This window comes from Ovis canadensis, chromosome 7 (genome assembly GCF_042477335.2).
Source record: "Ovis canadensis isolate MfBH-ARS-UI-01 breed Bighorn chromosome 7, ARS-UI_OviCan_v2, whole genome shotgun sequence".
In the NCBI taxonomy this organism is placed as follows: Eukaryota; Metazoa; Chordata; class Mammalia; order Artiodactyla; family Bovidae; genus Ovis; species Ovis canadensis.
The window spans coordinates 87,532,507-87,555,777 of NC_091251.1; the positions used below are offsets into that span (position 1 = coordinate 87,532,507).

The window sequence follows — 23,271 nt, forward strand, 5'->3', positions numbered from 1 at the left end:
TTTCTCAGGCTGCTGTATCAGCAGATTCTCAGGCTTATCTGCCATCAGAGATGCCAAACCCAGGGAAGGACACAGGACATCGCCACCTTGTCTCACCGAATGTCACACAGAGAGACGTGTCAGTGACATGGTTCATCATCCCTGCAAATATGGGCCAGATGTCCTCAGGGCTCATTGTCACTTGATTTCTTTTATGTAGATGCCAAATATAAGTAACACAAAAACAAAATCAAATGCTTTTGTTTTAAAAATGAAAAATACATTTGTTTGGCATGAGATGCTATACCATAGATGTAACTGTATAGTGTAATATAATCTTTCATCTTTTTGGTATGGGAAGGGAGGCGAAGGCCCAGTGGGGACTAAGTAAATATTTTCTGGATGCATTTGATGAAAGCGTGAGAATGTTTAACACCTGTGTGAGAACTGCTTTGGGCAATGCAGAAACCATTAGGGGCCAGTGGAGTCTCTGAAAAACAGTGGCATTAACTGATTGGAATCAATTGGCTCAAAATAATACTTTTTTTTCAAGAATTGTCTGATGTACCTAGCAAGTCATTTACTCACCTGGCAGGAGGTTCCCTATAAAACATCTAGGGAATTCACTGAATTAGTCATTTCTCACAAGCAGTGGATCATTGAGATATATACCAAATTATTATTGTTTAGTCTGATAAATAAATCGTTATGAGGTTTCTATAGCAAAGCCATCTTATTGCCTATTTGTAAATGTGTTGTCCTCTACACGAGTTGATAAATACCCTGGCTTAACTATTGGTCTGAAAATATAGGGCAAGAAAACACATGAAGGTTGTGGAGCACAGAACACATTGCAGATAAAAGGAGGGAACCTTTATCTGCAGAGACCTTCATGAACCTGTCTGTTCAAACCATAAAATAAGACTAGGTATCTGGAAACCTGGGTACCTGGAAAACTGTTTCTCTGCCCACAACACCTCTGACCTGAAATGTGGGGGTATTTACCCTCATAGTAATGACACTAAGTACTCAGAGTTGGCACAAGGTTACAGGCTCAGTCCAGCAAGACTGTCTGCGCTTCAGACAGCAGTCACAAATAGTGGGTTCCCTGGTTAACCAGTTCTGCCTGATTTGTAAATCGGGGGTCCCCATGACCCCCTTGTCAGTTCAGTAATTTTCCAGGACAGCTCAGAGAACTCAGAAAACATTTTTCTAATACCATTTATTATAAAGGATATCATAAAGATACAAATGAACAGCCACATGAAGGGGCATACATATAGGATGAGGTCTCGAAAGGTCCAGAGTCTAAGGACTTCTGTTCCCATGATGCTGGGGTGTGACACCCTCCTGACAGGCACTTGGGTGCAGCCAGCAACCCCAAAGCTCCCTGAACTTCTTCATCCAGAGTGTTTTAGTGGAGGTTCCATTATGTAGGCATGATTGATTAACTAATTGGCCATTGGTGACTAACTCAGTCTTCTGGGGAGTGGGGCAGAAAGTTCCAACCCTCTGATCCCATGGTTGGTTCCTCTGGCAGCCAGCCCCCATCCTCCAGGAGTCACCTCAGTAGCATAAACTCAGATATGGTTGAATGGGGCATGTTATGAATTACAAGACTCTCACCCCATTACTCAGGAAAAATTCCACTAGTTTTATGATCTCTGTGCTGAAAAGACCAAATAATGTTTTTTACTATATCACAATACCCCAGTATCTGTTGTTAAAAGGTAAACAGGGGCATGTTAAAAATTTTATGAACTTATTTGAGCAAAAATTGATTCGAATAGGGCAGCATCCCATCTCTCAGATAGGAAGGAAGCCCTAGGAGAGCTGTGCACAGTGAGACTTCTGTAGGCAGAAGGGAGCAGGGACAAGAAAGTGACATCAGGCACTTAAAGAGTGGGTTGGCTGTTGCAAGGCCACTTTCCTTGACGGGACTGCAGGGGTTGACCGGCAGAGCATTTCGCTAATGCTGATCAGGTGGTTCCTGACTGACTGGTTGAAGATCCCATTTCTGGGAAAGCAGAAACCATAATGAAGTCTTGGTTTGGTGATGTGGAGTTTAGCATAAGGGACTCCTTTTGGCACCTCTTGTTTTGTTTTTTAGCACTGTATATGCCAGTGAGGGCTCCCCGGGTGGCTCAGTGGTAAAGAATCCACCTGCCAATGCAGGAGATGCGGGAGACATGGGTTCGATCCTGGTTCAGGAAGATCCTCTGGAGGAGGAAATGGAAACTCACTCCAGTATTCTTGCCTGGAAAATTCCATGGACAGAGGAGCCTGGTGAGCTATGGTCTGTGGAGTCTCAAAGAATCGGACACAACTTAGCAACTGATCACAGTGCCGGTGAAGCCAATATAACTACTGAGGAGAAGCAGTATTGTGTTGACATCTTTAGAAAAAAATTTAAAGGATGCTTTTCCCCTCTTGGTCACTACATTTTCATCCTGTTGTGCAGATACTCCAAATGTAGCTTCTTAAGGTTTCCTGAGATTATAGGTGAAAGCAGACAAACACTGGCAAGATCGCTTCGGCATTTCATCACTTACCTTTTTCAGATATGATTATTCTCTAACTTATTCATTCCGGTGCCGGTTTCCTTCTGTGTTCTTATTCATATCTGCCAGACAAATGCGAGGAATCTCCTCCAATAAAATAGGTTTGTTTCTGTTGAGCTCTTTAACCATATGCTTCCTCTGGTAACGTCCTGCCATTTGAACCATGCTTTTCATTTACAGAGGATTAAAGATGCGAACGATGGATGTAACCTAGCAGGCTGCGTCCCTTTCGCCTGCTCAGCATGGTTTTTCGTGCCCCAGTTCCATCGCTTTTCACTTGATTTTCCTTTAATTGTCTTTGCCTGGGAGCATCAGCAGTTACTCCTGAGTGCTGCCAGGTGGATTTGACCTGAAGAGAAGCAGCGGTTGATAGGGACCTCTGGAGGCTAGCCTGTCTTCTGGGTTAGAACCGATCTCTTGATATTCTAGGCCTGTCACAAGTCCTCATTTCTGAGATGAGCTTACTCAGGCATTCACAGCTCCCATGGACTGCCGCTAATCCAAGCCAACTTGTAGCCAGCACCATCTTTCCCCTCAGTTCTTAAGAAAGGAGCAATTATTTATTCCTGACCTCCTAATCTAGGTTATATAACCTGGCGTATTCCGGGAGGGTAGTGGGGAGATAGGGACCCAGCGTTTTCAAAAGTTTTGGCAACAGAGTGTAGAGTGTGTTTGGGGAAGGAGGGGGTCAGTGTTGCTGAAGTGCAGAGGGGTGCAAGCAGAGAATGAAGCTGGCTGGCCAGGCTGGGAATAGCCCGAGGAGCACTGCAGTCTCCTTGAGAAGTCTGGAGCTTATTTTAAAGGTAGTAGAAGCCACTGACAAGTTTTAAATAGGGAGTGACATGATCTGATTCGTGTTTTGTTAGAAGTTCTATGGGGAATACATTGGGCTTCCCAGGTGGCTGAGCGGTGAGGAAAACTCCTGCCAGTGCAGGAGACCTGGGTTTGATCCCTGTGCCTGATCCCTGTGTCGGGAAGATCCCCCAGAGAAGGAAATGGCAATCCACTCCGGTATTCTTGCCTGGAGAATTCCATGCAAGACAGAGGAGCCTGGCAGGCTATAGCTCATGGGGTCGCAAAGACACGACATAGCGACTAAAAGGAACAAGTGAATGCATTATGGTGTTTTAGTGAAAATCCTCTGGTTTCAGGGCTGGAGGGAGGAAGACTGGACAGGAAACTGACCCAGATTAAAGATGACTTGGATTTGGGTGACAGCAGGAGGCTAGAGGGCAGCTGACAAATTTGAGAGGATGATGACTGGACAGAGAGACAGAGGAAGCTGATGCTCAAGAAAAGTGTATTTTGTTCACTCATTGTCTCAGTGTGAGATCTGGCAGCAGGTCTCAGGTCTTCCATTTATGAAACAGGCCACACTGCTGACTGCCTCCCTACCTCAGAGGTTATATTCACATTCAAGAGCAAATACTTTTGAACCCCCTTGTGAGACTCAAGACCTGAGAGGAGTTAGGTCAGACTTTCGAAGTTAGCTTACGGTAGATGATAACACTTGGCAGAAAGGATTCTTGCATGCTTCTGATGCCTGCTGGTTTAACTCAGCCTCTGCTGTGCCTTTGGCCAGTGTGAGCAGGCTGATTAAAATGCTGGGAGGAGAATAATAACCTGCAGCTCACTGGAATCCTTCAGTGTGCTTGACTTAGTATTATGTCCATATTGAACAATATGGAAGCTAGACTCTTCTCTCTCCTCTCTTTTATATTCCTTAGGAGCCCTTAGATAAAGGATCTTGAAAGAAAATAGAACAAACAGGTTTGTCTTCAACATAAAATGAAGCTGAGATGTTGGACGTTTGAAAAGACCATGTGCTAAGTTGCTTCAGTCGTGTCTGACTCTTTGCGATCCCATGAACTGTAGCCTGCCAGGCTCCTCTGTCCATGGGATTCTCCAGGCAAGAATGCTGGATTGGGTTGCCATTTCCAGGAGATCTTCCCTCCCCAGGGATCGAACCTGCGTCTATTGCATCTTCTGCGTTGCCAGGCAGGTTCTTTACCACTAGCGCCACCTGGGAAGCCCATAGTGGAAAAGAAAAGACAGTTTGTAGATGTGTTCTGTCATAGAGGGAGAAGCTAAAATAAAATGGGTCCTGAGAAGAGTTAGGGCTGGCAGGATGGAATGGCAAGAATTATTCCAAATCAAGTGGGATGTGTTCTTTTTTCTATTTAAAGTGTGTGTGTGTGTACTGGAGCGGTGCTTGAAATCAAAACTCTTTTCTCACTTTAGAAGTCTAAGGAATGGATCTGAGTAGCTCGTCTGTTCTGGTCCCTCTTGCTTGGTCTGTGCAGCCGTGTGGTCTGGCAGCCTGCATTGGAGGTTGTCTGTCTGAAAGAAATGTGGTTAACCTTTAATGCGGCCATGCCATAAGCATGGCAAGTCCTGGATCTAAGGACAGTACTGACAGCTGGATGAAGGAGCATCTCAGAAATACCTGAATGACAGCATGGAATTCTGGGAGCCACTGTAGGTCTTTGGAAGAAGAGCTGAATTCACTGTTGACATAAATTGATATGGCTGTTATTTCGTGTGGTGTAGATTTGACTGTGTGGAGGTAGGGAGAAGAGAATGTCATGTTCTTTCTCTCGGACCATGCTGTGAGGAACTTGATCCAAATGGAATGTCGGAGCTCCTGGTGGGAGACCAGGAGTGAGGACAGGTGGTGATTACAGCTTATGAGGCAGAGAGCAATCCACCCAAGAAGTTCAGTGAGCCTTGTTTGAGCTCTTCCTGAGAGTGTGACCCTTGCCCCTCTGTTTCTGTCCTTCCAGAAGTGCGTACTGTGCTGCCTCGGTAGCTTCGTTGACCAACATCATCACCCCAGACCTGTTTGAGGGCACTGCTGAATGGATCGCAAGGTGAGAGATGCTGGGATTTGTCCCATTTCTTAGACAGCAGGCGGTCAAGACTTCTGAAAAATAAAGGAAGTGCAGAGGAACCAGAAGAGAATGTAAAATTACAAGAGACATCTTATGGTTGAAAGATTTTACATTTCAAAAATACTTTAAAAGTTTTCTTTTTGCTAGTTTTCTTTAATGTGATTGGCAAGGATCAAAACTCTGGGTAAACAGTATTAGTCAGAGTCTACATGGATTTAAACCAGTTTGAAGAGAAATTTGGAAATATCTCAAAAATGTCTTTGCTGATGACCCCAAAATTCCACTCCTCCAGCAACTCACACACATGCATGAGAGAGACAAACATAGGACTCATTTATAATAGTAAATAAAGCTAGAAACGGAGTAAACGTTCATAAGCACGAGATGGGTAAATGAGTCGTGATGTAGTCACATTAGAATATAATATAGCTATTAAAATGAATAAGCTAAAGCTACATGTATCAATATGGGTGAATCTCAGAACACTGTTGCGTTTGATAGTGTTAAACTAGTGTAAAAAAAATGTTAAAGAAAACATGCAGGTTAGCACATTGACTGGAAATTTGAAAACATGCAGAACAATTCTGTATTTTTTATGGCAGAATCACATGTAGTAATATAAAAACATGCTGGAAAGAATAAGCACCAAATTTAGGACGGTGGTTACTTCTGGGAGGAAAGCAAACAAAAAATGAGATTACAGAAAGTCTGCACTTCTCCTCGGGCTTCCTAGATGGCGCTAGTGGTAAGGAACCCACCTGCCAGTGCAGGCGACTCAGGTTCAGTCCCTGGGGCGGGAAAATCCCCTAGAGGAGGGCGCAGGAACCCACTCCGGTGTTCTGGCCTGGAAAAACCCATGGACAGAGGAGCCTGGTGGGCTACAGTTTGTAGGGTCGCAGAGTTGAACACAACTGAAGTGACTTGGCATGCACACGTGCACACTTGTACTCAGGAGACCTCAGTTCTATCTGTAACTGTTTATTTGTTTAAAATTTTTAAAAAAGAAACCTGAAATGCATAAATCAAAGGTTGGTGTTAGATACACATATGTTCTATATATTATTTGCTATACTTTCCAGGATCCCTCCAATTATCTCATAATTAAAAAAAAAAGGTATAGTAGGTTTATCTATACTATTGAGTAATTATATCTAAGCTGTATTGTTTTATTTTTCATGTCTTAATTTTTATCAAAGTAGTACTTAACTGCTATGAAAATACAATTTTCAGCTAAACCAAATGATATACTATGATCATATTTACTTTTTTTGTATGACTTTTTTCCCCTCTGGAATTAATCATTACCTCCTGATTCCCACATTTTCTGCCAGAGCTATAAAATTATTCTCAATATGGTCAAACAATTCAGGTGATGTATCAGTTCTCTTTTGTGTGTGTGTGTTTGTGTACGTGTGTGTGCTCGTGTGTTTTGAGTCGTCTACCCCTGGGCCTCTGCCCTCCTGCTTCAGTCTGGACATATTGATCTCAGCTAGCTGCACAGCAGGCATCCAGAAGCTTCCTTTCAGCATGAAATTCACTTTTCTGCTTTGGTAAAGCCCCAGTCCTCCTTTCTCCTGGTTTCCTTACTCATTTGAATGAATCATTTATTTCAACAGATCCCCAAAAAGAGAACTTGGGAGATAGATCTTTAAGATTTTGCAATTATTTTTATTCTAGTCTCACCCTTGATGGCTAGTTTATTTGGTTAGAGACTTCTAAATTGAAAACTATAAATTGTATTCGTTCAGATTTTTTAAGCCTTGCTCCATTATCTTATGGCTCCCAGTGTCATTGTTAAAAAGGCTGATCGTAATGATGGCCAGCCTTTACTGAGGACTTCGCGTGTAATACTTAATAGTAAGGGAGCTCTAGTTTAAACATTGAGAATATAACCTTTTGAGCTAGATGGCCTGGGTTTGGTTCTTTTTTATATCTCTGTTTCTCAGTTGAGATTTCCCATTTTTTCATTCATTACAAGTATATTTTTCTTCATACAGATAAATATACAATTACAATATCTGTTTTAAAATTCTTGCCTGGAAATTTCACCGTCTGGCTATCTTGGAGTTGACATGTCACCTTTTCCTGAGTGCCTGTGTCACGTGGTGTTGGGCTTGTACCCTGGACATTACAGCTTCCCAGGTGGCGCTAGTGGTAAAGAACCCACTTGCCAATGCAGGAGACATAAGACACATGGGTTCAATCCCTGGGTCAGGAAGATCCCCTGGAGGAGGTCGTGGCAACCCATTCCAGTATTCTGGCTTGGAGTATCTCATGGATAGAGGAGCCTGGTGGGCTATGGTCCATAGGGTTGCAGGGTTAGACATGACTGGAATGACTTAGCTCGCATTACTAGATGTTGTAGAAACTGGAGTCATTAGATTGCTTTAAAGAGGGTTGATCTTTTTCTTCTAGCAGGCAATCATCTTGGTTAGTTGATTGCAGTGGGCAGGGGCTCAGCTCTTGGGTCAGTTCTTAGAAACTTCTTTCAGTTTGTCCAGTACAGGCGTGATTCAGGGTCAGGTAGAAATTTGAGCGAAGTTTAAACGTGGAATTTGGTATTTTCCTTCTCTGACTCTCCTCTTTCTGGGATTCCTCATCAGTTTCTGTTATTCTGGTTCTTCTTGCCAGAAATATGGGGCTTTCAGTTCAGCTGCCTTCCACTGACCTGCTTGCCACTGTTGGGCAACTGTAGCCATCCTCAGGGCAAATCAAGAAGAAAGGGAGGAATGGGGGAGAGGAGGGACTGACTGTTCCAACTTTCAAATCCCTACCTTTTTTCATTTGCTGAGACTTCAGGAAGTAGTTTTAGTGTGTTTTGTTCGGAGCATGTAGTTATTAATATTTGCAGGATTCTGACTGCCTGGGTTTGAAGCCCAGTTTTGTCATTTATTAGCTTAGTCAAATTGTTTAACTTCTCCATGTCATAGTCTCCATATGTGTCAAATGATGGGATATTGAATTTGATATTAAGCTGAAATACAAAGAAATTTAAGTGGTAAAACTTGTTACGGTTTCCACTGTGCGTTACCGCCTCCCCGTCCACTGTATTCCCAATCCATTGTCTGTTTCTGTCTTATTTCTCTTATTCTTGCTGTTTGGAAAATTCATGATGAGCCATGATAGGATTTTATTGTTGTTGTTCATGGTGCTGGGTACTCAGCAGGTATCTTCAGTCTAGAATTGCACGTACTTTACTTCCATACTTACTAAGAGGTTCCCTTACCTTTTATCTTCTAATCCTTCTGTTGAGTTTTTATTTCTGTAATTCTATGTAAAATTTTTCAAAGCTTATTTTTAATCTCCATTTATATAGAAAAAGAATACTTCTTTTTTATGTACCCTCTTGTTCTTGTTTCAGGGGTATTTTGTCTTTACAATGTTTAGAAAGTTTACTTCTGCTCCTTATGTTATTTCCTCCAATTTATTTTTATTTGTTTTATTTCTATGTCATGTTTACATAAAAATCTCTTTCACGTAAGAGCCTTTGCTTAAATGTTTGATGTTCATATTTAAGAGTCAGGTGCTAGAAAGCTGATGGAGAGCTATGTTTGCCAGAGTGGCCTGGGATCCAGCCATTCATGGGGAATTCTCATATATCAGTGTCCATAGGATTTTTCTGTGGAGAACCTTCCAGACTCCTGGTTATGGTATGAAGCTGGCAGCCAGCTTTGTGAATTCTAATAGGGGAAGGGGGCTTATCTGGTGGCTCAGCAGTAAAGAATCCACCTTCCAATGCAGGAGATGCAGGTTTGATCCCTGGGTCAAGAAGACCCTCTGGAGAAGGAAATGGCAACCCACTCCAGTATTCTTGCCTGGAAAATCCCATGGATGGAGGAGCCTGGCAGGCTACAGTTCATGGGGCTGCAAAGAGTCAGACACGACATAGTGACTAAACAACAATGACAGCAGGGAAAGGGGTTGGGAGTGCTTTTGCTCAGGTCAGAGACTTCCACTGAATCCTCCTGCTCAGTACAGTGCCTCCGCCTGCTCTCAGCTGTGCTGGAAATCCTGGAATTCACACTTCTTGATTAAGCCCCTGCAACCTCCCATCTGCTAGGTACCTGGAGGTCTAACTGAGTCTCTTTAACAATTTACCACCAGTCAACTCAGTTAAAAACCTTCCCACTTTAGGGGTAGCTAACGTCCCTCAACTTGTCATCGGAGAACATCACCTTGCTTTTTGTTGCTTCATCCCTCCTTTCCTCTCAGGGCTGGCGTAAGTTTCTCAGCTCTATTAAGTCAGTTACTTCTTATCTTCATCCTTTTCCAGCTTTCACAGTTTCGTTATTTCCTGTCTGTATTCATATCCTCTTCTATTCTCTTTATCCTTATGGGTTTATCCTTTTTAAAAATTCCTTTACTTTCATTTTACTGGGCTCTTTTCAATCCATTATATTTAGCTAGAAGAAATTCCCAAAGAATTTTGCTAAATTGCTCTCATGCATGTGAAAACAAAGGGATGGAAAGTGGAATGTGTAAATAAATGCATATTGTGTGTGTGTATGTGTTTTAAAGATGAGTTAAGAAAAGTTAAGAAAAAAAATTAAGAGGTCCCTTGCATATTCTTCGCTCATCAGACCTTTCAAACTTGAGCTGTTCATATGCTCCAAAAGGCCAGATGCGTTGGAGAGAAAATTTGGATTGTGTGTCTTTGGGTGGCCATGGGGTTGAGAGATGGAGGATGCTGAAGAAGCTATTCAGGGGGCAGCAGCCAGTTTTTGACTCTGCTGTGAACTCCCTAGGCCTCGGTTTAGTTCAGTCGCTCAGTCGTGTCCTACTCTTTGTGACCCCTGCAGCACGCCAAGCCTCCTTGTCCATCACCAACTCCTGGAATTTATTCAAACTCATGTTCATTGAGTTGGTGATGCCATCCAACCATCTCATCGTCTGTCGTCCCCTTCTCCTTCTGCCTTTCATTTTTCCAAGCATCAGGGTCTTTTCTAATGAGTCAGCTCTTCGCATCAGATGGCCAAAGTATTGGAGTTTCAGCTTCAACATCAGTCCTTCCAATGAATATTTAGAACTGATTTCCTTTAGGATGGACTGGTTGGATCTCCTTGCAATCCAAAGGACTCTCAAGAGCCTTCTTCAATACCACAGTTCAAAAGCATCAACTCTTTGGCATTCAGCTTTCTTTGTAGTCAAACTCTCACATCCATACATGACTACTGGAAAAACCATAGCTTTGACTATACAGACCTTGGTTGGCAAAGTAATGTCTCTGCTTTTTAATATGCTGTCTAGGTTGATCATAACTTTTCTTCCAAGGAACAAGCGTCTTTTAATTTCATGGCTGCAATCACCATCTGCAGTGATTTTGGAGCCCCCCCAAAATAAAGACCGTCACTGTTTCCACTGTTTCCCCATCTATTTCCCATGAAGTGATGGGACCAGATGCCATGATCTTAGTTTTCTGAATGTTAAGTTTTAAGCCAACTTTTTCGCTCTCCTCTTTCACTTTCATAGGAAGCTCTTTAGTTCTTCACTTTCTGCCATAAGAGTGGTGTCATCTGCATATCTGAGGTTATCAGGCCTCTCAGAAAAGGCCTCTGAATTCCCAAGGCCTCTCCTTTAATGAGAGGTGCCTGGAAGACAGGAAGTACTACAGATTCCTTTTTCTTCCACCCAGAAGTTGGATTAAGTGCTCATTGACCTGTATACCTGTGAGGATTTGTGAGGCAGATATACCTGTAGGGAATGTGACTCTATATACACATCTGTAGATCACTGGGAGTAAAGTTCTATGTTATATGAAAATATATAGGAAGGAAAATTTCTTTATATCACAGATGAAACAGGTTTATTAAGACATGCAAAAAGAAAATCTAAAGTCACCAACCACTCATGTTTCTTATCTTTCCAGAATTCCAGAAAAATCATGCAGTACATTATCATTTTATGACTTTTTCATGTATATATTTGGAACATTTTAAAGTATACTTCTGTAATATCATTTTAAATGACTATATACTATTCTGTTATATGGATACATCATAATTTATATAACCAGTCCCTTACTATTGAGTTTCTGAGTTTCTAACATTTCACTATTATAAATGGGGATATAATAAACATTCTTATAATCTGATCTTTGGACACATTTGTACTTACTTTGTAGAATTAACTCCTAGAAAGTGAAAAGTGAAAATGAAAGTCACTCAGTCGTGTCTGACTCTTTGCTACCCCATGGACTATACAGTCTATGGAATTCTCTAGGCCAGGATACTGGAGTGGATAGGTTTTCTCTTCTCCAGGGCATCTTCCCAACCCAAGGATTGAACCTGGGTCTCCTGCATTGCAGGTGAGTTCTTTACCAACCGAGCTATCAGGGAATCCCTTTAATTCCTAGAAATGACCCTAATATTGCTGAGCCAAAGAGTATTAAGTTTTTATGACTAGAAAATACAGTCATATTTTCTATATTATCTTGCATTATCTAATTATCTTATAATCCCAATAATTATTATAGTAATAATTTGAAAATATAAGAACTTGTAATTTGGAGAAATAAATTTACTTTGGATAGCTATAAAGGTATATATGTTCATTCTGGAAGCTTTTTGAAAACACAGAAAAATAAAGAAGAAAGGTATCAGCAATAGATTTGTATTAAAAGATAACCATCATTAGCAATTATTTTTCAATTTTATTTTAACCTGATGGTTATCACAGTATACATATGAGTTTATAACTCTTTCCAAAAAGTAATGATTTGAGGTTCTGTTTGTTCATTAGTAGACTGTGTTTCCTTTTTTTTTTTTTTTTTTTTTGAGGAAAGCGTGAAAGTCACTCAGTTGTGTCCAACTCTTTGCAACCCCATGGACTGTATAGTCCATGGAATTCTCCAGGCCAGAATACTGAAGTGGGTACCCGTTCCCTTCTCCAGGGGATCTTCCCAGCCCAGGGATAAAACCCAGGTTTCCCACATTGCAGGTGGAGGAAAAGGCATTTCTAAAAGTTACTTAGCTGGCATCTTTCCATTCATAGTTGCAATTTTTTAAATAGAATTCAGTTCAGTTCAGTCGCTCAGTCATGTCGAGAAGAGTTGATTTATAAGTTGTGTTTCAGGTGTACAGCAAATTAATTCCATTTTATATATATATATTTATATATATATATATATATATTCTTTTTTCACATTCTTTTCCATTATAGTTTATCACAAGATACTGAATATAGGTGCAGCAGTCTATGCCTTAAGTGGAGCCACTTCACTCTTTGCCATCCAGGGTGCTCACTGGTTGACACTCAGTTGGGTTTTCTCGACCTCCTCCCAGGTGTCAGAATTGGGAAGGTGGAATTGGCGGGGTACCAGGAATGGAAGCCCATGGTGGCTACACGTTCTGTGGCCTGGCTGCGCTGGTCATCCTCAAGAAGGAGCGCTCCTTGAACTTGAAGAGCTTACTAGTAAGTACTTGGTGATCTGTCTTCCCCTCAGGCCCCAGGCCCCTGGGATGTGACCGTTCGGACATGCTGGTTTCAGGGACGTTTGTCTGTGTGAAGAGCTAGCAGTTCCTACGTTGAGCTCTGGGCTGACAGTCGTTTAACAAAGCTTCAGATGCAGTTGTTGGATCGCCCAGCAGGGGGTGAACATCTGCTCTCGGTCTCGGCTCCCTTCTGCCTGCCTTTCCTTCTTCCTGCTCTGAACCTTCTACATCATGTGTTAGGCCAACCCCAGACCCTTCTTGAGTCCCTCAGACATCTGGGGAGGGCCACAGTACCTGCCTCCTACTTCTAGGAGAGTATAGCTTCAGTCTCTTAAAACTAGAGGTTTTCACGTGTCTTAGAAAGATTCTCCTGGGAGAAGAAGTTATGAGAAGAGGTTTTATTATCCTCCGCACCATGTGAGTGTTTAGTAGCTACCTTTACACGAGCTGGTCACAGCTGGGAATACATGGAGCCGGTGGCCCAAGCATTTATGTCTCAACTCCAAGCTCCTGCCCATTATACAGAGTGAACTTATTATCCAGAGTGCAGTCAGCTTCAGGGGCTTGTTAGATTGTAGCTAAATTATCACTGGAGGCCTGGTATACACACACACACAGCCACCAAGGAGCTGTCTTTGGTAAAACTTTTACTCCCTGATCATGACCTCAAAGCACATCAGCTGCAACTGACATTCATCTCCTCTCCCTAAGTTCAGATGTCAGGTTGCCATTGTAGGAACTGTTGTGAGACCCATCATGGGGTCCCAAGAGAGTTTATATTTTTCCCTGTACAGATATGACCAGTGGCATTTTGTCATGGCCTTTAGGAAGCCTCCTCCTGTAGCATACTCTTCTTGAAGGTTCTTAAAGCCTGAAGGGTTTATGCCCAAATGGTCAACTTTATGCATAGACTTAGAGTTTATCAGACATTTAAAAACCTGATCACTAACAATGTGTGAAACGTAAAAGCCCCATCTACCAGGCAGAAATAAGAAATAAGCAGATGTCTCAGTTCCAGTAGCAGTGTTTTGGATTTGAACCCTTTTTCTGCCACTTCATGGCCATGTGACCTTGGGAAAATTGTCTAATCTGTTTTAACTTCAACTCTTTTTCTCCATAAGGTAGAGGTAATAGTTCTTTGAAGGTCAGAGAAGATAATATGCATAAAACAGCCGGGTATGTAGTAGGTGCATCCTTCTTACCCAGACTACTCCCTCCCTTCTGTTTGCTCTGGGAGAACTAGGACCCATATCTGAAGGATTTTATGAATTCATATAGCCAAGGGAAACAGAATAAACCCATGGGCTTTGGCACTGGAAAACATTATTTAGTCTGGCTTATAAACACTTAATCTGTGGGGTAAGCAAAAATGAAGCATAGACTCCCTACTGTAGTGCCTGTTTTCTTGGGTCGTGCTTCGCCTACTTTCCTCAGATGGCATCAGTCCGAAAGCACTGGCTCATGTAAGACTGACTGCGGATATATTAGTGGGTGTACCTGCAGTGTTTTTTGCGTCTCTCTAAGAATTTTAGGATTGTGACTCTATGGGTGGTGTTGCCTTGAACAGGGATATAATCTAAACTCTACAATTGTTCATTAAAGGAGGCCTGGACTGGTTCTTCCAAGGGAGGTCCTCAGTGACTCTTTTCAGGAACTCAGTGTAGTAAAACGTAGGTCCAGGGGAATGCCCTCCTCTGTACCTTTCAGTTTGGTGAAGCAGCTCCTTGAGATCCTGGCTGGTGGCTGCGACTGTCTTGAGGGGCTGGGAGGGACATGGAAATATTATCTGCTCAGCCAGTTGGTCTGCTCATTCCTCGAGGCCAAGCCCTTGACTATCTTGATGTTCAAAGTAGAGTGTGTTTAGAAAACTTGTAGATAAGGGAGGAATGTATCATGTGTGACCACCGAGTGGTACCAAGAGCCATTTTACAGGTTCAGGGTAAAGGCTCTTCTTCTGTCAGCCAGCCAGTTTGCCCTGGAGCAGCAGAGTGGCTGGAGCCCACGGAGCCATCCTTGTTCACCAGGGCTGGTGGCTTCTGCCCCTGGTTCTGCAAGGGGCGAGGGCTGTGCTAAGAAACCTCGGGGGAATTTCCTTGCCAAAAATGGTGTGAAATCCTCTGATAATCTGTGGCACAAAATTCCATTTATTTGCTTTTAATAAACTTCCCTGAGCAAGGAAAGTGAATAGAAACGAGCCACCGTGTGGTCTGGCCTGAAACTTCCCAGTTACACCTTGTTTATTAAGAGGCGTTATTGCAGGTCTCCTTCCAGGCCAGGCTGGCCCCTTTGTTCTTTCAGCACCAGAACCCTCTTGGAACCCAGGACAGGCGGTTAGTTGTCTGCTAGGCCCTGAGCAGGAATTCATGTTGGTTGCCTCCAGAGGGTTAAACTAGCTGTTGCAGTGTAGAGCCCTCTGTGATGTTGAGGGCAAGGATGTCTGAGGTCAAAGCAAGGGAACAGGAGCTGAGAAGCCAAAACCTGGGAACTCTCCCTCCCAGACCGGCCTCTGGAGAGCTGGCTGGATCACGTGTCTCTTTTAACCTCTGGCGCCTCTCTCTTCTCTGTCTCACGCTCAGCAATGGGTGACAAGCCGGCAGATGAGGTTTGAAGGTGGATTTCAGGGCCGCTGCAACAAGCTGGTGGACGGCTGCTACTCCTTCTGGCAGGCGGGTCTCCTGCCCCTGCTTCACCGTGCGCTGCACGCCCAAGGTGAGCCTGGGGTGCTGGCGGGGCTGGCGGCTCCCCTCCGCTGCTGACCGAGTCGGAGGCCAGGGTGCTTGGTTAGAGGGGTTGAAACAGGCTCTGTCCATCCTGGATTTTGAGTACCCAGTGTGGACCCTCTCGCCCTAGGCACGTGTGTGTCAGCTAGGATTTCATCCTTGGGTTCAGAGGTCATTGCTGCTTCACACCGGCTGTGGCAGGTGGGGGAGGTGGGTGCCTGGCGCTGTGGTGACTGCCACCTCAGCTGAGTGTGAAGCCATAGTTTCCGATGCTGAGCTTTGTGTGAGTCATGCCAGACTGAAAACCCGCACTGTGCATGTGGTCACAACAGTGCCAAAAAGGCAGAAAGAACCCCTGGAGCAAAGACCCACCATGCCAGGCTGGCTGCGTGGTGGCTGCCTTTAGAAGTGTCATATTTTAAATTCACTGAAGAATCCTGGATGCAGGTTAGTACTGCATCCCTACCCCCAACCCCCATACCACTGGAGTAGAGAGACCTAGGTTCATCATCTCTGTGGGACCTCAGATGGGAATGCAAATCCAAGCAGGGAAATAGCACATTTCTGGGAGCCTTCCCTTGTTACCTCTCAAAATCTCAGGCCGCCACCTGAATCATCTTTTTCATTTACTTCATATGAGAACAGGAAGGAAACCGGTGGGAGAGGGGAGGTCATGGCGGCTCTGCTGCGTGCTGACCAGTCTCGGAGTATGAGCCCTTGGCCCAGAAGAAAGCTTAGTAGTTGGGTTATTCTTTGCTCAAATGTAGAGATACGATTCTTTTCTACTGCCCCCCATCCTCCCGCCCACCCGCTTGCCGGACACACAACTTTCTCTTGTTTGGCTGTTTTTTCCTGAGTCCCTTGCATTAGTTTCTTATTTGAAGTAAACCGAGGCTCTCTCCTGTGTCTCCGTCACCCCACCCTCCCTGTTGCAGCCTGTCCTAAGATTCCTCTGCCTAGAGCCCAGTTTTCAAGGTGATGAGCTGAGGCCTCCTGCTGACTTTGGAGCCTGCATGGTCTCTGCTTTGGACACTATAGTAGGAAATCAGAAATTCCCTGAGAGTCCAATGTTTCAAAACAAGAAATAACTTGGGGTTTTAGTGATCTCTGTTTTTGGAACTGGTGAGGTCAAACCTCTGGTAATACCTCCGCCTTTCACAAGCCTGTCCCTGGAAGGGATAAGATGCAGTCATTCTGTAGCTGTCGGGAGAATCTGGTGAGAGGATGACAGGAGCCCTACCTGCCCAAGTCTTCACAGGGTCCCTGCTTTACATTTTGCTTTTTATAGCACAAGTTTTGGAGGATTGGTCAGATTTCCACATTTGCCTGTGGAAGAAAGTCTGTTGTCTGTGAATTTTGGTGCTTCTAGCTTTTTTCACTCCCTGGGAGGAGGCCCATATTAGGCCTGTAGCTCACTTCTCAGGAAATAGTGGACTTGGACCAGGCAGGGATCTGGGAGGAAGTTTTGAGTGGCGGACAAAATACTGATGTTGGGAATCAGAAGGAGATGCGATGTAGAAAGATATTCACAATATACTGTAGTCAAAGTTAGGTTTCAAAGCAGTATGTATGCAATTCACCTGGGAAGTCCCAGGAAATATACTTTTAAAGTTTTATATCCCACTGTTCAGTTCAATTCAGTTGCTTAGTTGTGTCCGACTCTTTGTAACCCCATGGCCAGCAGCACGCCAGGCCTCCCTGTCCATCACCAGCTCCCAGAGTTTACTCAAGCTCATGTCCATTGAGTCGGTAATGCCATCCAACCATCTCGTCCTCTGTCATCCCCTTCTCCTCCTGCCTTCAATCTTTCCCAGCATCAGGGTCTTTTCAAATGAGTCAGTTTTTCGCATCAGGTAGCCAAAGTATTGGAGTTTCAGCTTCAACATCGGTCCTTTCAATGAAAATTCAGGACTGATTTCCTTTAGGATGAACTGGTTGGATCTCCTTGCAGTCCAAGGGACTCTCAGGAGTCTTCTCCAACACCACAGTTCTTTTACCATGTGCATTACTTTTATTTTAGTAAGTGAACAAACATGTTTTTCGAAGGTGATGATGCTAACACTGATAATTAAAACGATGCCGTGGGACCAGCACACTGTGGCACAAGAACCCAGGCCATCCCTGACTCGGCGAGTGGTCGTCAGGCCGTCAGTAGTCCATGAGGTGGCTGCCTTAGGCATAGAAGACAGTATTTGAGTAGAAGAATGAATTATTATTAATATATTTAAAATGTCCAATGCTAAGTCGCTTTTTTTCGTGTGGATGTGGAGCAGTAAGACCATAGCAGGCCTGTGAGTTTCTGTTTGGATTGTTAGTTACTAGTTGCTGGCTTGGGAATACTCCATAGTTGTCCACCTGCAAGACTGAGCTCCATGTGGCTGTACCTGTCAATTACTGTTGGGAAAACTTTTGATTTCTCAGATAAAAGGAACGTTTGAAATGCAAAATAACATTATAATGGGGATCTGTATTTTAAGGGAGAGGGATAAAGGATTTAAAAGGCACAGTTATCACTCTCTAATCATATCTCCTTTTATCCCTTTGTGATTATGCGTGCGAATTCAGGATCTCAGGAAGTTCTTGTAGAGTTTATGAACTTTGAGAAATGTAGGAGGTAACCGCAACACTATAATCTATTTAATAATAAACATAGCATTTTCTTCTCAGTTTCCAATTTTAGCGATAGGTTATCATTTACCTTAAGGTAACAGTCTTTTATTTATTATAGGATATGAAATAAAGGTATACTTTATACTAATGTTTCATACAGTTAATCCTAAAGTTTGATAAATATGCTTTTTAAAATAACAGCTTTCTTGAGATATAATATACAGGCTGAACAATCTACTGATTTGAAGTGTACAATTTAGTAGTTCTTAGTGTTTTCAGAGTTGTGCAACCACCCCTGCGATCAGTTTTAGAATTTTTATGCACCCCCCCCCACCCCTCCACACCCCGCCGCAATCCCTGTGCCCATTGAATGTGCTTCTTAAAAGAAGAAATCACTAAGGAAAAATTAAGTGTCATATGGCATATAGGTAAACTATATTTATGTAATTAAAAAAACCCATCTAGCCAAAAAATAGAGCAAAAAGGGAGAAATAAGTATACCATATGATACAGATAAAGGGTAAATATAGTTAAAAGTTAGGTTAATAAAATCGACTCTTGTATCTCAGAAGACAAAGGAAATACAACTAGTAAGCAAGTTATGAAAAAATTTCACCCTAATTAGTAATTAAAAGCAAGATAAATGATTGGGTACTCTTTCTTTTTAACATTTTAAATGCTGAAAACTTATTTCCGTATATGATGTTTTATTTTATACTGAAGCATAGTTGATTAACTGTGTTAGTTTCAGGTGTATGGCAAAGTGATTCAGTTATACATGCATCACTGAGAACTTTTTAAAAGTAACCAATGCTGGAGGTAGTACAGGAAAAATCTTAAATTTTACTGGCAGCTATATAAAGTCTTAAAGCAGTTTATCAGTATCTATGAAAAGCCTTAAAAATGTTTATTCTTTTTTAACTGAATCATTCCACTCCTTTGAATCTATTTCAAGAAAATTTACAGAGGTGTTTACTGCGGCATTTTTTATGATTGCAAGGAACTGGAAACAGCCTTGGCAACAAGTAGGCTAGAGAGAAGTCCCATCATATCTGTGTGTATCTCCTACAGCGCTGTGCTCACAGGTGGAGGAAAGCAATTATAACACTGTGAGCACTTCAGGAAGCATGTGTCCTGGGCTGAGCACAAGCAGGGGGCCCTGACTGCGCTCCTCTTCCTTAGGTTCAGTTCCCGTGTGCCTCTTCCAGTGTGAGCATCTCAGGGGCCGGGCGGGACTTGAGTGTTGAAGATGAGTGGCTTTTGTATGTGGCCCCCAAACATCAGCCGACCGTGCACGTCATCCAGGACTCAACCCAGGGGATAGCGGTCATTTTCCAACTGCCCCCATCTCTCCTCCCATCTCTCATTTAAGAAATCTGAAAATGATTATTTTCTGTAGTAGTCTATGTATATGAATATTCCAAAGTTAACTCTTTTGGAAAGTTCTTTTTATGTACCACATTTGCTATAAACTTTGATGAATTTTTACCATAGAAGATTCTCTACGCATATATGTGCGAGTTTGGGTCCAGTGCCTATATTGATGCCGTGACATGTGTCCGCTTATGAAATACTGTGTGGCTTTTCAGAATGATGGTTATGAAGATTATGTAGCAGAACAGAAAAGTGTATGCCTCTAGAGTTAAATGAAAGACATAATCATATGTCTTTCATACCTGTATAGAAAATATCATACCTGTATAGAAAAATGCATAAAACAAAAAAAGAAAGAAAAATTATCTTTCAGTTGCCATTTACAGGGTGTTCACTACCTTTGTAGCCAAGGCATCAAAGTATAAAATTGACCGAAGACTTAATGCACATCCTATATGTGTATTTTTAAAAACAGTTCTCATATAAACGTTTCCATGCACATCTGCTGGGTGGTAATTTGTCCCTCCTCCTCCCCTGATAACCGTGTCCACAGATTCTCTGACCGCTGGTTGAACTTCAGAGTGAAGAAGCTCAGTTGCTTTAGTATTATCACCAGAATCCCAATTTCTGCTTAGACTATCATATGATGCAGGAGGGTGGTTATTAGATTTCTTCTTAGAGAAACTTTTTGAGCCAAGAGACTAGCTGGAGAATTCCCTTTAGAGATGGATTAAATTCAGGCTAAGAGAAATGGAAGCAACAGTCAGTATTACCCCTGTTGGAGTTCTCTTGGCTAATCAAGAGTCTGGTTGACAAGAGAGACGCGCTAGAGAAAAAGTCTTAAGAAGCCCAAGGGGAGGAATTGTGAACCCAGTCAGGCACAGTAGCAGAGGTCAGTGTGGAAAGCTGAGCTAAAAAGCTCGTCTGTGCCTGCAAGGGATGTGGTTTAGAACTGCCATCCAAGGTAAGGAGAAGGAGACGCTTCAGGTAAAGCCAAGTGCTGCTCTGACCTGCTGCTCTCTGACCCATTTTAAGGTTCCGGAGAAGGGACGTGTCCCAAGAATGTGATTTTCAAGATTAGTCCAAGCAGAACGGGGGGGAAACCTTGACTTCCTGTTGGATCATAAAATACAAAGTAGGCATTGATCTGCCGCTGGACGTCTCCCAGGCCCAGGCGTGCACTGACCCTTTGTCTTCTGCAGGTGACCCTGCCCTCAGCATGAGCCGCTGGATGTTTCACCAGCAGGCCCTGCAGGAGTACATCCTGATGTGCTGCCAATGCCCCACCGGGGGGCTTCTGGATAAACCCGGCAAGTGAGTGCTTTGTCTCTGGGGAGGGCGGGGCAAGGGGACTGAGCACGCCAGCCTGCTCAGACCCCGACGGGGCAGCCCTTTCCATGCAGTTGCTTAGTGCCCACAGGGCGTGGGAGCAACCGGCACGGAGCAGCCCTGTCCACCATGCGTCCATCCTGCGCTTCCAGCTCCCTCCTTTTCCTGGCTTACCTGCACCCCCTTACCAGTTAGGTAAACAGATTGCTTCGTGGGTAATGTTTCTTTCCTCTTTTATTTAACCAAACTGACCTAAATAGATCAGGATACAGGGTTTTAAAACTCCTGGGTGTCACGCTGTTGCTTAGTCACTAAGTCGAGTCCGACGCTTTGCGACCCCATGACCTGCAACACGCCAGGTTTCCCTGTGCTTCACCATCTCCTGGAGTTTGCTCAGATTTATGTCCATCGAGTCGGTGATGCCATCCAACCATCTCATCCTCTGTCGTCCCCTTCTCCTCCTGCCCTCAATCTTTCTCAGCATCAGGGTCTTTTCCAGTAAGTTGGCTCTTCATATCAGATGGCCAAAGTATTGGAGCTTCAGCTTCAACATCAGTCCTTCCAATGAATAGTCAGGGTTGATTTCCTTTAGGATTGACTGATCTCCTTGCTGTCTGAGGGACTCTCAAGAATGTCATAAACAGAGATTATAATCACAGCTTTCATAGAGTAGATTGAACACCTTTAGGTGCCATACTGAAAGAAAAAGGGAAGCCAGTCAAGTCCTGTTCTCTTTGCTGCTCACTCCCCTCATCCCCTGACCCGACCCCCTCCCTGCCCCCTGCACACACACACACCCTGCCTCCTCCTGCATGCCTCTAGGGGAAGGCTCAGCTGAAGGCTGGCCCCCAGCAATTTACCCATTTGTAAATTTTGACCCATTTGAAGAAAGAATTTGACCCATTTCTAGAAATTTTGGTGTGGGGTTTGTTTATGGATGGCTTTTTTTTTTTTTTAAAGTACTCTATGGATTTAGCAACACTACCCTGGAGAGCCCTTCCTAGAAGGAAGTCAGGAGGACCTACAGTTCCTGCGGTCAGGCAGGGTGGAGCTCTGAAAACTGCTGCTGGGGGAAGCCAGGCTTTTAGGCTTGTGGAGGGCAGGTTTGGTCGCTGGAGTGCTTCCTGGGCCTCATCTGTGGCCTTGTCGTCTGAGGCTGTGCTGAGGTGGGTGGGGAGCAGAGGATACCTGCTGAGAGCTGCCGCATCCTTGCAGGTCCCGGGACTTCTACCACACCTGCTACTGCCTGAGTGGCCTGTCCATAGCCCAGCACTTCGGCAGCGGAGCCATGTTGCACGATGTGGTCTTGGGTGTACCTGAAAACGCCCTGGTAAGGCGGGATGTGGCGGGGTTGGGGCTTACCACCGCTTCTCCGCAGGGCCCCCAGGACGGGGCTGGCAGGAGGGCAGAGCAGCCCTGTGGGGCCTCCAGAACCGAAGGCACGAGTGTCCCCCATGGACGGGCTGGTGAGCTTGCCATCCCCACACCCCCTCCGTCTGCAGCCCATTCCCCATTTGTGAGCACCTGACCGGCAAACTCAAGGCTCTAAGCAGGGATCCAGCCTGCGATGGAGGGTGTGTGCCTGTGTCCCAGAGTCTCGGACCCAGACCACTTGTCATTAATCCCCATCTCCGAGGAAGCTGGCTCGGAGGCAGTGGTTTCTGCATCTGCAGCAGCAGCCCCTCCCCGTGTGGCTGATGTCTTCTCTTGGAGCTCTCAACGTGCAGCCCTGCATCCAGAGAAACCCTCTCAGACCACCGTCTATAAATGAGATGCCCAGAAACGCTCGGCCAGAGCACGATTTGTGCCCCTTATAGCACCAGCACAATTTGTCATGTGTGTGTTTAACTGGGTTTTGTCTGCTTCCCTCAAAAACCATCAGCCCCCTGTGGGCGGGTTGTTCACTGCGGCATCCAGCCTCAGGCCAGCCTGGCCACAGGTGATGCTTCTGAACCTAGTCAGGAGCCTGAGACACCGCTCTGACTAAGACTGTCCTTGGCCGTCAGATGATGTGCCCGTGCAGACTGCCATGAAATATTCCAGCAGAAGAAACGCTGATGGCCAGTAGGTGGATGAAAAGATGCTCAGCCTCTCTAATTAGTTGAGAAAATCCAAGTAGCAACCCTTGAGCTTTCTCATGTGGTTGCCTGCTACTCAGCCCTCTTGCGTTCCTTTCCCTCCCTCCTTCCTCATTGTAACCCCATCCTAAATCCATCATTGATCATACCTGCAGATGTTTTTGTGCTATCACTACAGAGGTATGTATCCACAAATAAGAGAGTTGTTTTGTATGCTTTCTGTTGCTTTATAACAGGTATCTTCTGCATCACTTTTCTCACTGACATTGCCCTGAGGTTTAGCCGACTTCATGTATATT

General features: G+C 44.1%; 1 protein-coding gene across 1 annotated transcript in view; it reads left to right on the forward strand.

The window, feature by feature from the left end:
* The window catches only part of FNTB (farnesyltransferase, CAAX box, subunit beta), a 79,105-nt gene that overhangs the window by 50,895 nt on the left and 4,939 nt on the right, over window positions 1–23,271 (forward strand). Inside the window, exons 7-11 of the mRNA XM_069596812.1 lie at window positions 5,324–5,410; window positions 12,712–12,841; window positions 15,438–15,570; window positions 20,768–20,879; window positions 22,110–22,224. Coding sequence (XP_069452913.1) covers window positions 5,324–5,410; window positions 12,712–12,841; window positions 15,438–15,570; window positions 20,768–20,879; window positions 22,110–22,224 — 577 coding nt within the window. The remainder of the gene's footprint in view (window positions 1–5,323; window positions 5,411–12,711; window positions 12,842–15,437; window positions 15,571–20,767; window positions 20,880–22,109; window positions 22,225–23,271) is intronic.